The sequence below is a fragment of the Wasmannia auropunctata genome, unplaced genomic scaffold (genome assembly GCF_000956235.1).
Source record: "Wasmannia auropunctata unplaced genomic scaffold, wasmannia.A_1.0 LD335996.1, whole genome shotgun sequence".
Taxonomy (NCBI): Eukaryota; Metazoa; Arthropoda; class Insecta; order Hymenoptera; family Formicidae; genus Wasmannia; species Wasmannia auropunctata.
In genome coordinates, this window is record NW_012026894.1 from 2,323,757 (window position 1) to 2,338,083 (window position 14,327).

Sequence of the window (14,327 nt, forward strand, 5' to 3'; positions counted from 1 at the left end):
ATTGCGATGCCCGAAGTATTTTCGAGCCAAGCCAATAAATTTTATTTCAACGCCAATAGCGCACTATTTCTAGCGCCGGCGTTAAACATTGCGGACAACGCTGGCCAGCTCGAGACAGGCAATAACGGCAGTTTGTAGTCCTACACGCGCTTTTACCCAGCTAACAACCTTAATAACCCTGTAGCACAAGAATAGCGTGGCGCGTGGCGACGACGGACGGCCAGTACAACACAAAAGTCATCGATGACAATACCCGCGGTAGTAATGGAAATGCCATCGCGCGAACGCCAGCCGTCCTCACAATCAACCAGTCGACGACGCGACGGTGGGACTATGACGGCGCGCACAAGGGGTGGCACGCGGGTGGGTGAAAGCCGGCATGGTTGGGCATCGCAGCGGGGGGTGGTGGTAAGAGTTGACGTCGGTGGTCGGGGGCTGATATCTAGCTAAGCGCTGGCGCAGTTGGGTCGCGGTCTCCACCACGGCAGCATTTCGCCCACCGGTCTCTTTACGCACCTATCTCTCCCTCTCGCTCCCTACCCCCTTATCGTCCCCTGCCTACCCCGCGACCTCTTCGCACGACCTCTCTCTCTCTCTCGTTGTACCCCTCCTCCCCCCCACCCATCACCCTTTCGCGAACGGTGCATATACGACACCGGGTGCATAACACCCTCTACGTCCCACCGCTGGGTCACGGGTAAAGGTGTTCGGCGCGGCGCGGCGCGTTAGTGTGTGAGTTCGGCATGATGAATGAACGGCATTTTAGAGGGACGGAAGTGGCAAGCGGTCCCACCTAGCCCTTTCGCAACGATCGTACGTCACCCACTGGTGACACAGGATCCCCGCGAAGATGCACCTCGCGCGAGAGCTGCAGTCGCCCACGTGGAAGTATGGACCAGCTGCGCTGGAAGGATTTAGTGACGCGCCGGTTCTCTCTCTGTGATTGCGCGAGTCTTGTCGCTCGGTCGTTCATTCATGACAGCTGATAAGGGCGAGAAGGTGTGCCCGCTGCACGTGAAGACAGATTTGTGAAATGTTCTCACTCTCGGTAACGGACGATGCGCGTTCGATGGGGGTGTAATGATGAAAAAGTGTGTCGAGAGTGATTTGAAGATTAGAAAACGTGAAAACGTTTAACCAACTTAAATTGACAGGTGTGAGACTAGTCGTTAAAATCGTGATTCATTAGTCATGAGTGTTTTCTGCGTTTCGCTGAATGCACGTGCAAATTCTCCACGCGCAGGGAGAACGATAACAATGAATCGTCAAAAAAGCAAACACGTGACCGCTTCAGCATGGTCGATATCTCGTGAATATTTCGTGGGAAATGCTGCGCGTATGTATAAATCGCCATTCTGAAAGTTCCATTCTACCATATTCGTGAAGCGTATTTTGTGGTAAATCTCAGGTAATTCGATCATCCTTCGAAAGAACCTCTCACGTGAGTTCTTGAAATCTAATATTCTATGCAATATAATTACAAGCTCTCGTACATTTTGAAAGCAAAATGTTAGTTTGAACAAATATATTTAAATATTCGTCAGCAATGAATACATTCATATCAGAAGCCAATCTTCAGTTTCTGATTATCCGCGGTGTTATTTTCATCCAAACAAGTGTATTTAATATTATTATCAATATGAAAGCAAACGTAATTCATATTTTCAATTCTTCAACGCTTGACAATGTGGATGAATAGTCGTCAATTAAGCTATCTGTTCAGCCTCTCGTTGCAACAAGATCAGTTTATAGCGGTATCTACCTCTCGCATGCGGATACGGACGCATTCACTGAAATCCAATGACAAGTGAAATTAATATCCCTAGCCGTGTTGTGTGCATACCGAATTAGTTCTGTCGATTATGATTTGCTGGCCAGTAACACTCGATTGGGTAATGGATGCGCGAATTCAATAGAAACCATATCACGTTCGTTTTCGATCGGGCATTCCGCGGCGCGTCACTTAATGTAAACTTATCGGACGACCGGTAACATATGTCGCGCATTTGATCCACATATTGTTGATCTCGCCGCTCGCGTGGTTCACACGAAAGCAAATAGCACGTACACTTTTCAACCGGCGCGCGAATAGAAATGACGCGTCACGCGCGCGGCGCGGTTAAACAATCTCTCGCCTCTCTTTTCCCCGTCGGTGCTTGAAATAGTAATCGCGGCCGAAGTAATTACATTCCCGAGTAATTGCGTGCACTCGCGCACATGACGGTCCGTTGCATAATTCGGGGAAGTATCAAGTGTATCGTTATATATAATATGAGATGTTAACTTGATTTACTAGGTGACGATGATTTTTTTCGCGTTAATTTCCATGTTCGGTACTACTCATTTAATATTTTAAAAAGATCTCATTTATATATACGGATTTAATATATGGGTTTAATTACAAAAGTACGAGAAAATATAAAATATAAGGTTTCATTTTGTTCTCAATTTCACGATACAATTATTTTATCATTATCGACAGTTCCGCGAGGAAAGAGCGAACTTTTATTCATTTTATATATGAGCGCTTCTTAATTTGTAAAATATACAAAAGTGCAAGATATTATCAATGACTGACGGAAATAATACAGCCAAGTGGCAAGTGTTGCAACTGTCAGTGAGCGAAGTGAATTCCTTTTTATTGCCAACCAGGAAAGCACGTCGCCCTCGGCCGACTGTTGCAGCTTCGAAGAAGCGGTTGACGTGAAATGTATCGGAAACGATGGACTGTGAAAGCACTGGGAATGGATTTACAATATAGCGGCAATGGGACCGGTTGGTGCAAACCTTTCAAAATGATCTGCATTTCTATCCTCTTCATGCTGTTGCACGGTAAGAATATATCGAAGATTTATTATTCAGCGTGTATTAATTAAATTATCGTTTTAAGTTAGATAAGATAAAATAAAAAATCTACCCACCGGGTTTTATTAGGTTGGACCCACTTTAAAAAAAAATCCACCTGCAAAATTTCACCAATAAAATCCAATGAAACCCTTAAATTCGTTATCAATAATAAATTTTGCATAAAGTAAATTTGTCGATGCATTTACTAATGTTAGCTATGTGAACAGGCTTTTGCCATATACCTTATATCCATAGGAATTTTTTGATGGCAGAGAAACAGGCGATGTGGAAAGTAACACGGGTCGATCGATGGATAGGTGGGGGAAGAAGGTAGTTCATCTCGATATGCGTTTCTTTATTACGCCGCGGCCGTGGGGCTGATACGAGTAGACGCAGGAAAGGAAAATTTGCATCCCAAAGAGTTTACATTGGGAATACGAACGCCCGGTGCAATATTTTCCGGGGAAACGGGTTTCTGCGCCGTCGGTCGTGCCGTTCGACGAAAATCGACGGGCGCGCATATATAGAGATGGGGTTATTCAGAAACCACTCCGGCGACTCCTTTAAAAATTCTGCTGAGAAGTGGGAAACGATATAAAAACCGCATCTAGGCGCTAACTACGCGAATCCCTTTATGAACCATTCTCGAAAATAAGAAGATTTCCGAGTTGGAGGAGCGAAAAGCCGTGAGGAGCCAAATTACATTTCAACGGCGACTCCTCCAAGTTCCGTCCTCGCAATACGTTGAATGTATATAAAATAATGGAAAGGATCTTCTTATATATCTGCGCTTGCCCATTTAATTAAACGGCAAAGCTTTTAAGAGGCTTATAAGTTAAGATTGCCGGCACCCTATCACGATGACACGTCCACGGTTGTCAGCAATTTTCTTCGGCACTTACCATTCTAGATCCCATACCTACGTACCGCGCCTCGTGATAATAAAAACTTTTTTCGACTTTTCAATAGCTCGTCGAAGAGATAATTTATTCATGCCGTACTGTATTACGCGAGGTGGCTATTACGAAAATTCTGCGGGCAAGTCTGCCGACACGGACATGGTCTCGCGAAATTTCATTCAACTCGATATTTCCAATTTGGAAAACGGCAAATATGACAGGCAATCGAAATGTCGGCAAAATAAGCTCTCCCTATCTCAGTTAAAAAAACATGAACACTTCAAAACGAAAATTATTTTCAAACATTTTTCAATATTATTTCAAAATCGAGCCTTTTAATATACATACAAAATCAATCAAACAACAATGACATAGTGTTTCAAGTTAAAAAATATAAACGGTTAAATTGTGAAAGAATTAAGTCAAAATTGGCAATAGGAATAAATACCTATAATAACTGTTAGCAGGATTTGACAAGATGGGTCCAACCTAATAATAACCCGGTCTATTCTCAACTCTATCTTACAAGGAAAGGAACCTAAGTGTCCCCCTTCGGTTTCAATAAGCTTTTTATGTTATTTTCTAGAAACAAAGAATTGAGCTACTGCATATACGTGTCCGCTCGCACTTTTAAAGGATAGAAAAAAATCGGTTTTTTTTTTTAATTTCAATGCGAATATCGTCGAAATTACGAGATAGAAAAAAATGTTTCTAATAAAAGTTGAATGGCTTTAAGAGTACTTTATAATTTTAAAAAATATATATATTTCCGTGATTATAAAAATTAAAAATTCTTTAAAATTATAAAGTACTCTAAAAGTCATTCAACTTTTATTAGAAACATTTTTTAAATCTCTCGCTCGACGTTATTCGCATTGAAATAAAAAAAACAATTGTTTTTAAAAGATGTTTTAAAAGTGCGAACGGGCACGAATATGCAGTAGCTTAATTCTTGGTTTCTAGAAAATAACATAAAAAGCTTATCGAAATCGAAGGGGGTCACACATGGGTGACGTGGGTCTCTTTCCTTGTTAGTTTATCTAAATGCATTTATGATTAATCGATAATTTGTTAAAAAGCAAATAATGCACCAATAATTCTATGCGATGGAATCGATTGCAATCGGAACGAGTTCAACTATGATTTACACGATCCCTCTCGGATTCGCTTTAATAAAAGTAGCTTGGCCGCAAATGATGCGCCTTGTAGTAAATAAAATCAGTCGCGCGAGACTTTATAGAACTCGGGGAGAAGCCGTGCTGTGATGCGAGTACTTGCGGTCTGATGACAGTCGGACCGGAGAGGGTGGCTGTAAAAGGCGTCCTTTCGAACACAGGTTGTCTCCGGCGCGATATTACGTCGACGAGACACCACTGCATCCGCGTTTATGGCTTACGACTAAATAACACAGCTTGCACCTTCAAGCTGGGTTTGAAGATCTCGCGCTTGCGGCAAGACTCCTCACTTTTTCTCGCGAAATATCACGACGCTGATACTTTTCTCTATTCGTAGAGTCGCGCTCGTGAAATTCGCTGGGCTTTTCGTACAACACTCGTATCGTATAATCTTTGAAATTTTATGAAGTGTTTCATGTAATTAGTAAATGTAATAGCACTAAATTATATCAATAATGGGACATCATTAATAGTTTGGAAATTCTGAATTTCCAAACTATTAATGATATCCCATTATTGACATAATTGTAAACACCGTGGTTAATTATTAATTTATACATGAAGCATTTTTTCATATAAATTTCAAATTTATATGAAAAAATGGTTCACGTATAAATTAATAATTGTATACAATTAATAATTAACCATATCCTACCTAATTGGATTAACCAAATTTATATAATTCGAAATATAGAATGCCCTGTAATCATCCTTCCGTATTGTTATTACAAATCATCACATGTTGAATAAATACAAAACCGCCGAACGGAGAATTTATGATACCGCGATTGGCGCGTGTATAGGTGCAGCACATCGATCCGATCTCGTGCATCGCCTTAACGTACGAAAATTTCTCCCAATGTTATCGCAGCACCATCGCAACAACGTTCACGCTGTGTTTGCCCAGCGGTGTTTATCGAATGGAAAAATATGCTCATGGCAATTCCCGTAATGGTCGCGAGCGGATTCGCGCGGCGCAGCGCTGCACCGTAAAAGCTACTCCACGCGAACAAGCACATGCCTGTCGAATGTACGCTTTTTAAAGCGCTGTACACATTTCATCCGCACGCTGTTGTATTCCACCGCAACAACGTTCGCCAGGTCATTCTTCGCATACATTCTCTCCCCAGATTCGTATGACCGTCGTTTGTCGATCTACGGATGAATACATATGCATGCCGTTACTCTTCGAGCCCTTACTCTGCGCGCTCTGATTCCACAACGATCCATAATTTTTTTTTGTTCGTACGATATGTGTATTCGCTCTTTGACAAAATATTTATTGAAATTGCGCACAGTGTGCACGCGTCAGCGTGATATATATTACGGCAGATGATCGTTTATCCAGAATTAAATAATATAGTCGAGCCAATCAAAATATCGTGTATTGTTGTTAATTTGTTTACGTTAATTTATTTATTTAGTTTTATCAAAATCTTCATTTCATAATATTTAGATTTATCCAGAATTTTATAGATTTTTTACTGTAGCCACGATAAGATATCGTAATTTGACGTAGCAAAATTTTAGTATATTTACATTGATGTAAATTTTTTATTTTGTTAATCATTATAGTAAACTATAAAAAATAAACTCATAAAACCCGGGTTTTTTCAAATCCTGATACACTGTCACCGCTTGTGCTTGAATTAAAAATCGAACAACGAATTTTTAATGGGCAACATTGCGGCTTGTTGATGGAAGTAGGTCGATTACGGGGTGAGATCGTACAACACGGGCTAAATTACGGCGTCGCATTTAGGATGGCGTCTCTAATTAATTAAGTATCTCGGGAGAAAATTCGTCTTCCAAGGCTTTGTAATGGGGTGCTTTGCGGGCGCGCTCAGAAAACTTAATAGCATGGGGAAAAAGAGCTCTTTTGTCCGTTCGACTCGCTCGGCATTCAATGCGGCGAATTTCCCTCGAGTTTATTCACCATTAATCGCCAAGTTGGATTCCATTGTTTTGTATCGGTTGTAAAATCACGATATCCCAGCCGTTCGGTGTAGCACCGGCGCGAAGTGCAGCGCGAGTTATCGAAACGCGCGTACCCGAATGCTCGCGGAGACTTCGCGAATGCCCCCGCGCGGACGCGAAAGAGTTTGCATTTCTCAATACCAATACCGTCAGCGAAAGTTTTCTTCCTCCTTCTCTTTCCGTCGCTCCTTTCTTACCGGAGCACCTACTTGTAAGAATCTTATCGAAGGCGTTACTTCGGAATGAACCGATCGGATCGAGATTTCGTGGAAAAGCAAAAAAAAAAGCACAGTCGAACAGTCGTGGCGCCGCGGCCGCTCGAAGCTCGGGGATTTGGTCCTTTTACGATAAGCGCGACGATGTCCGATAATCCGTTGAAGTAACGACTTTTCCTAGGATCAATGATGACGATGGCTCTCTACGAGTTGATCGTTTCCTCGCGAGTTATGGACGATAGGATTCTTAATAATGATCTATTCTTATAGAAGCAATTATAATAAATATGTATATATTAATTCTTATATACTTATTTATAAATTTATTAAACTTTACCTATTAGATTATTATTAGAAATATTCATCACCATCAATACTAATTAAATATCAATACTGTGAACGCTAAGTCGATTTGCTAGCTAGAAACTTGAAATTATCTTTATGACATATTAATCCAATATTAACTTAGAAACTACTAGACAATATAAAGTTACAGCCATCTTATAAGAGGCACGATTCAATTGGCAGTTAATGTTGATTTATCTTCGGTAGGATACTCGAGCACAGGTGTTTCAAGAAGTTTCTTCCTTGATGGATACTTATTTAGAGATTGTAACTGCTACATTTTTTATTGCCCTATCACTTCTTCGAGATATAAAATGTCACGGGAAAAAACGTGTATTTATATCCGACTGAAATTCAAGCGTGAGCCAATCTACTTCTCTCTATTTTCTTTCATACTATTGACGTTCCTAAACGTAGCACGTACTTATCAACTCTCCAATTTCGATGTCGTTGCGGATAACATTGTATTCGCAAATGCATGCACATATATACAATTCGAAATCGGTTAGACGTGTTCAAGCGTAATCGCGTGTCTTGGGGAGTAAGCTCCAAGTACCTGTGTGTGTTGCGCCGTGTAACGTTCCTAAACTCGTATCAAAGAGAAATCGGAATGCTGCTGCAAACTTGTTCGAGTGAGCATTTTATACACATGGTGACGGAAATGCCGCGTCGTTAGCTGAACTTAATCCCGCGACACAAATATTGAAGCCGAATACAAAATTACGGAGCCGTTACACGACGACGCGAAGGGGCTCTCGATCTTAAGCGTTTGAATAAAACATCAATCCTCGAGTAAACGTGAGGAGTCGCGAGGGAGTATCGAATTTTACAATTTACGTCCCCGCATACTTAACCGCGATCTCATGTATAAATTATGGCTAATCGTATTAAGCGGTAGCCGAGCTGTTGAGCGGGAGCATCTCCGATCGTAATTAACGCCCGTAATTTTAACGACACGATGACGCGATAGACGCAAATCTCCCGGCCAAGTCGGAACATGAATTATCTCAGTCTTGAGAAAGAGGGAGAGAGAGAATACTTTATCGCTCTGAATGCGCCGAGAATTGATTTGTAAAATCGGAAATAACAAGGGCGATGTTTCTGGTAATCGATGCAGCAGTCAGCGCGGTAGTCAGAAAATTGCCATTTGATGGCGAAAAGATATTATCGATGTAATATATGAACTATTTTCACAGTATAGCGCTATGCATACGGGCTCACGCACGCGCGTATGTGCACATTAATTTGCTCCGCCAGTCTTTTTTTCTCATTTCGAGACGCGTGCCATCGGAGGACGACGTGGAACATCTACGTTTTTCAATTTCCTAATGGATACGTGCGGTAACTGTATGTTACTCAGCCGCGATCATTCAGCCGGGCTGATTGAAAATTGTGGGCGCAAAGCGTATCAAGAAATCGATATGTTGACTGAGCCACTCGGTACCGCACATATTCGCTTTTGTAGGCATTACTTATATCGTATAGAGGGAATTTCACGACGATATTACAGAACGTATGATTACATTTCGAGAATTTATGAATTGGACTTGATGTTACATTATTGCTATGTGACGCGTGCCATTTGTTTACATTAAATGATCAAATTTTTGAAATATAGAAAAAACTAGATTTACAAAATGGAAGAGAAATATTAGAGTGTATGTCCATTCTGTTTAAATAAAAAAAAAAACACAAGCAAAAAGAGTCAACTTATTTTTAAGAATATTTAGATTCGCCTTTGGCTGCCCATAAAACGTCACTTTATTTGCATAAAATAAGGATATGGTGTTGCGAACGTCACATTATTATACTCTCATGTCATATCTGCGGAGCGAATATACGTGTCAGGCTACGCAAAGTACGACGCTATAGTAGATGATGCATGATAAAGCACATAAACGCGAACAAAACGCAAAAGAACATTGAGGGAGATATGAATATAGCAACCGGAGTGATGGATCTAATACGCCGTGGTGTATTATTTAATAAAAAGTTACAACCCGTTTACAGAGGTCGGCTTTACAACTTCAAAACACAGATATATTTACGTATACCTTTGCAAGATGGTTATCAAAGTGTATTATTTTATATGTAACTATTTTCGTTCACGTTACTCTCCACCATATTGAATCAATATTCGTTAGTAAAGGAAAAAATGTGTAAAATCAAAATAATGGAATATTTAGTTTCTTGCTGTACATTCGAGATGAATAATCAAATTGTTTCTCTATCTTACAAGGAAAGAGACCCAAGTGTCCCCCTTTGATTTCGAGCTTTTTATGTTGTTTTCTAGAAACCAAGAATTAAGCTACTGCATTATTGTGTCCGTTCGCACTTTTAAAGGATAGGAAAAAAATTGGTTTCTGATCGCATAAGCCTTCGCCATCAGTCCGTCAGAATTCGTGTAAAGCAAGGTTTGACAAAATAGGCCCAATCCAATAAAACCTGGTGGGTTTACCACTGGGCTGGGCTTTTTCAAAAAAACCTGAATTTTTTCAAACACTGTTTATACAATATGAAAAATTATAAGTAAATGCTGCACAAATGTAGATTTTTATTTTTTTTATACCGAGAAAATCGACAAAAATAACAGAAATTACGAGTATGTATCAAAGAATAGCAGTAATAATGATTATTACTCTTCGTCGCATTGTACAATAATTACAGAATATTACGTATAGAAATAATATTCGTTGTCAAATGCAAATAAGTTCTGTCACATATTTTTATTATATGTTGACACGATTGGACGTCTTCGCGTCGAGTTGCATTATTTCTGATAAAAATCAAATTATCGAATCAAAAAAGCTAATCAAATAGCCATCCAGAATGGTACACAGCGTGCAGCAGATGAATACCGACGTTCTTAATTAGTACTTTGTGTCGCGTTATAGTGCAGAAATGCTGACAATACCTATTAGAGACTAAAAGGGAAATGCAGGTGCACATTGTTGCGTCCGACGAGAAGAACCACTTCATTCATTTACCTTTCTGATGAGGAAATCGCGAAGGAAATTCCTCCCTTACTCTCCCTTCTTCCCCCTTCCCTGACCCTTTTCTCTCACCATCCTTCCCGTTTTCTGTCCCTGCATGCTATTCCATCTAATTAAATCGGAGTTCCTTTGAGAGCCTTAAGCACAACGTTTCCAGTTTTACCTCGAACATTTGCTTCTCTGTTATTTAGTGTCCTACTTCTTTGACGACGGCAGCTTCATTATACGAACCGAATTACAACCGCGGAAACTATACCTCCCCCCCCCCTCACTATTTTGAAAACAAGTACTGTCGATGATATATTTCGAGATGGCATAATTATATATAATTGGCAGCAAACAGCAAAGCCATGGTCAAATCAGTCTATTCGTTAAAAATCTGATTTCTTACAATTATCGTTGAAGATGAGAAAATATAAAGCACGTAATATTTAAGTAATTGACTATATTATTATTTTCTTAATCTTATCGTATTACTATCTTTTTGCGTTTTATTACTATATTTTGATAAAAAGATAGATAAAAAGATGATGAGAAAATCACGTAATCACTTACTGCTGTAATTCATGATAATTATTATTCTGCTACAGAAAATATTATTGGATTAATTTAACTAATGCAAATCCAGGATGTATACAGGGCTGTTTATTAGTAACTAATTTAAAGTTTATGAAATAAAAATTTGCCACTTTTGCCGTTTGCAAAGCGTTAAATATTTCTAGGAGACAACAATTCGGTTAGCTCATGGTCTTGGGATCTGTTATTGCGGTATACAGCGCGCTGTTATTTGTGCAAGGTCTCTGTGTTACTATTGGAGTAGGAGAGAGAGAGAGCTATTTCATAGCATTATTATCTTATAAAACATGAGTCCTGTGAATAATTATCACGTTTACCCAAGTATAATGTTACGTTGTGTGATTACACTCAAGAAATCTAATCTGAGAGGAAGAGAAAGCTTCTCTTAAGAGACATCGGGCGACGGCAAAGCAACCATAGGACGAATAATATTATTCGTGCATTATTTGTTTGCGAGATAGATGTTTACGTCCATCTATTTGACAATTTAAATGGATTAATTTAGATGATTAAGTAAGATTTGGAGAAAGAAACGTTTCTTTTCGTGAGTCGGATGGAGAATTGAAATTTCAATATATGCAACGAACACGTAGCCTTAATTGAAAGGCGAGAGTAGTAACATGTACGAAGCGCAGTTTTTGGAAACTTTATTAATCGACACGACAGACAAGATACGTACGGAAAAGCATCGTGGCAATTATTACTCTCTTTTTTTTTTATCTCTACCGGCTGCGTCGTCGTTGCGCCGCGCGCGAGAGTTGGAAGTTGCGGGGAAAATGAAAATGGATTGCGTCTTCTTTTTTTCGCGTACGGGGTAAGCTATTCCGTCGATTCGAAGGGGCGGTGTTCGAAATGAAAATAGATCGATGAGCAAGACGAATATGCTTCGTTCTATCGATGAGTTCGCCGGCGCTAACATGCACCACGCGCTGACAATGATGAGTTGGGTATTTTAAAGTACATGGCGGATATCTCGAAAAAAAAAAAACAGGAGATTCCGTTAGAGAGGGTAATTTCCATAGAATGCTACTATCGCGAGAAGAGAAATGCTCTATCAATGGAAGTAGATTTATTTCTTAATTTTAGCGGGAAGGCTATAAATGCGCGTAGATCGTTTTCGTCGATTCGAAACATAATAACATAACAAATTTTAATGCAAATTCTGCAAATTAAATATATATACATAATTAATGTGAAAACGTGTGTCGAAGTCACAATAATTTCTGCATCACAAAAACAATATTACACGTCTTATTGTTTATTAATTTGTTAATTTTCACATCGTAGTGATAATGAATTTTATGCTCAGTTGATTTTATTTTCTAAATTCTTATTTACATTTTAGCAAACAGATAGCAAATAGCTCTTGACAAACCGACCAATAACAAATTCGAACGCGTTAAATTCCAAAGGAAATTTACAATCGAATGGAATTAATTGTCATCTTAGACAATGTTAAAATGTGCAGTATAGTCGATAAAACAAAATGCCTATTTGACAAAATTAATTATAACCTCGACATATTATATATTCTCGTATATTACAAATTTTAATTTTAATTAATTGGAGATTACGCTATTAAAATATTACAATAATCACAGGATATAACGTACGGAAATATTCATTGTGAACAAACGGAAACGAATAATGATATTGCATATTTTGTTTGAAACATATGGAATACATTACTGCCATTTACTTCATAATATGTTACATGAGACAGACACGCATGGCAATTCTTTTTTGTGATCTACAGCGCCCTGTTCACGCAATTACCTTGTTATCATTCGCGTGGTGAGACTCGAGCAGGCCAGGTGCGATTGTGCGATTACGTTTATTTCACAGCACATTGGATATTTTGAAAAAGTAAGAAGTTGATTAGCGCGTGCGCGTACCCTGGGTGTGCGTCGTGGCGCGTGAGTAGCAGGGCTCTTGCTGTTCAATACCGAGATTCTCAAACGCTTAACGACGATTGTCGGTACCGTTGCGCAGCTTTTTTTTACATACAAGCCACATAAGAAAGGCGCAACGATACCGACAATCGTCGTTAAGCGTTTGAGAATCCCGGTACTGGATAAGAAACTATAGAAAGCACTTTCCGAGAATTGAATCAAAAGATTTATATCGCTCTTGACAATTTTTTTTTTTTTAATCAAAGAGAAATTCACGATGCGGATAAAGGGATCATAAATCCTCGCGTTAATAAGATTTTTGCGGCACCGCGCAACGAGATTGCTTCGCTTCCCAGGAAGACGGATTATGCTTTAAGGTGCCTAATTAATTGGAGTCGCTCGTTAATTAAATGTACCAACTTGGTTCCGCCACGCGCCTCCCGCAAATGACCCCAACTGTGGACATCACCGCGATGGCGGTGCGCAAATTAATCATCTCGTGAGAACCAAAATTGCTATTTGCAAATAATGAAATTATCGGATTTAAGAGAGCAGACATTTAAATCGTCGATTCTAAGACGTTTGAAATAAATCTCAGGCGATTGAGCGAGAAAGAATTCGCGCCTTACGTTGCGAAGTTGGACTGCCGGGACTTCTCACGCGTTTACGCGTTTACGTGAATTAACTGAATTTCTTCGGCATGCAGAAAACCAACGGCGTTGCGCAACATTAATCATTTTGCAAACTGTGGAGCGTGATGAAGGCACTTGGCACGTTTACACAGTTTACGTTTGCAGTGGAGTAACTCTCGGCAGCTAGGGATAACTACAACGTAATACGTCCGCTTACAGCGGTTAACCGAAGGTAAAGGGAATTCCTAGACCCCCACGAGCACGAGTAAACGTTCTTTGATTTATGGAACGGCTAATAGATTTTCCGTCAGAGTGAAAATTCATCAATTCGCAGTGGCCGGCGGTTAACGCGGATCGATATCCGTTGTACGCGATATCACTGGGCCGATCCGCCGAGCAAATATTTTTGTTTCCACCTTGTCAGGCGTTTTTCAAAAAGTCCTCGCCGGTAGCGCGCGAGCGCTCACATAGATCAGACCGAGAATAACGTTGCACGCGCAATATCCACCGATCGCGTCATGATATATCAAAGCGCAATTTACGACGCTGCTATACCGCCAATATCAAACGAGCTTTTTTCTCTCCTCTCTCCATCCCGCCGCCGGGGGGGATCGGGAAATATGGTTGCGTTCCGCCAACGAATCCAAAATTTATAACAGGATCAGCCGTGCAAACCGATGACGGTCTCTGATCGTAACATCCTTCATCGAGGGCATATAAAGGCGGTAGGATCACCAGCGAAGAAGAGTGTGTGTGTGTGTGTGTGTGTGTGTGTG

General features: G+C 40.1%; 1 protein-coding gene across 8 annotated transcripts in view; it reads left to right on the top strand.

Annotated features, from left to right (window-relative positions):
• The first annotated feature begins 466 nt into the window (after positions 1-466).
• The window catches only part of LOC105453685 (Down syndrome cell adhesion molecule-like), a 47,848-nt gene continuing 33,987 nt past the window's right edge, over positions 467-14,327 (top strand). For 3 of the 8 annotated variants that reach the window (XM_011695835.1, XM_011695841.1, XM_011695842.1), the window contains exons 1-2: positions 467-1,441; positions 2,483-2,832. In XM_011695835.1, coding sequence (XP_011694137.1) covers positions 2,709-2,832 — 124 coding nt within the window. In that variant the 5' untranslated portion in view covers positions 467-1,441; positions 2,483-2,708. The remainder of the gene's footprint in view (positions 1,442-2,482; positions 2,833-14,327) is intronic. The other 5 variants (XM_011695839.1, XM_011695838.1, XM_011695836.1 and 2 more) reach the window with 5 other exon arrangements.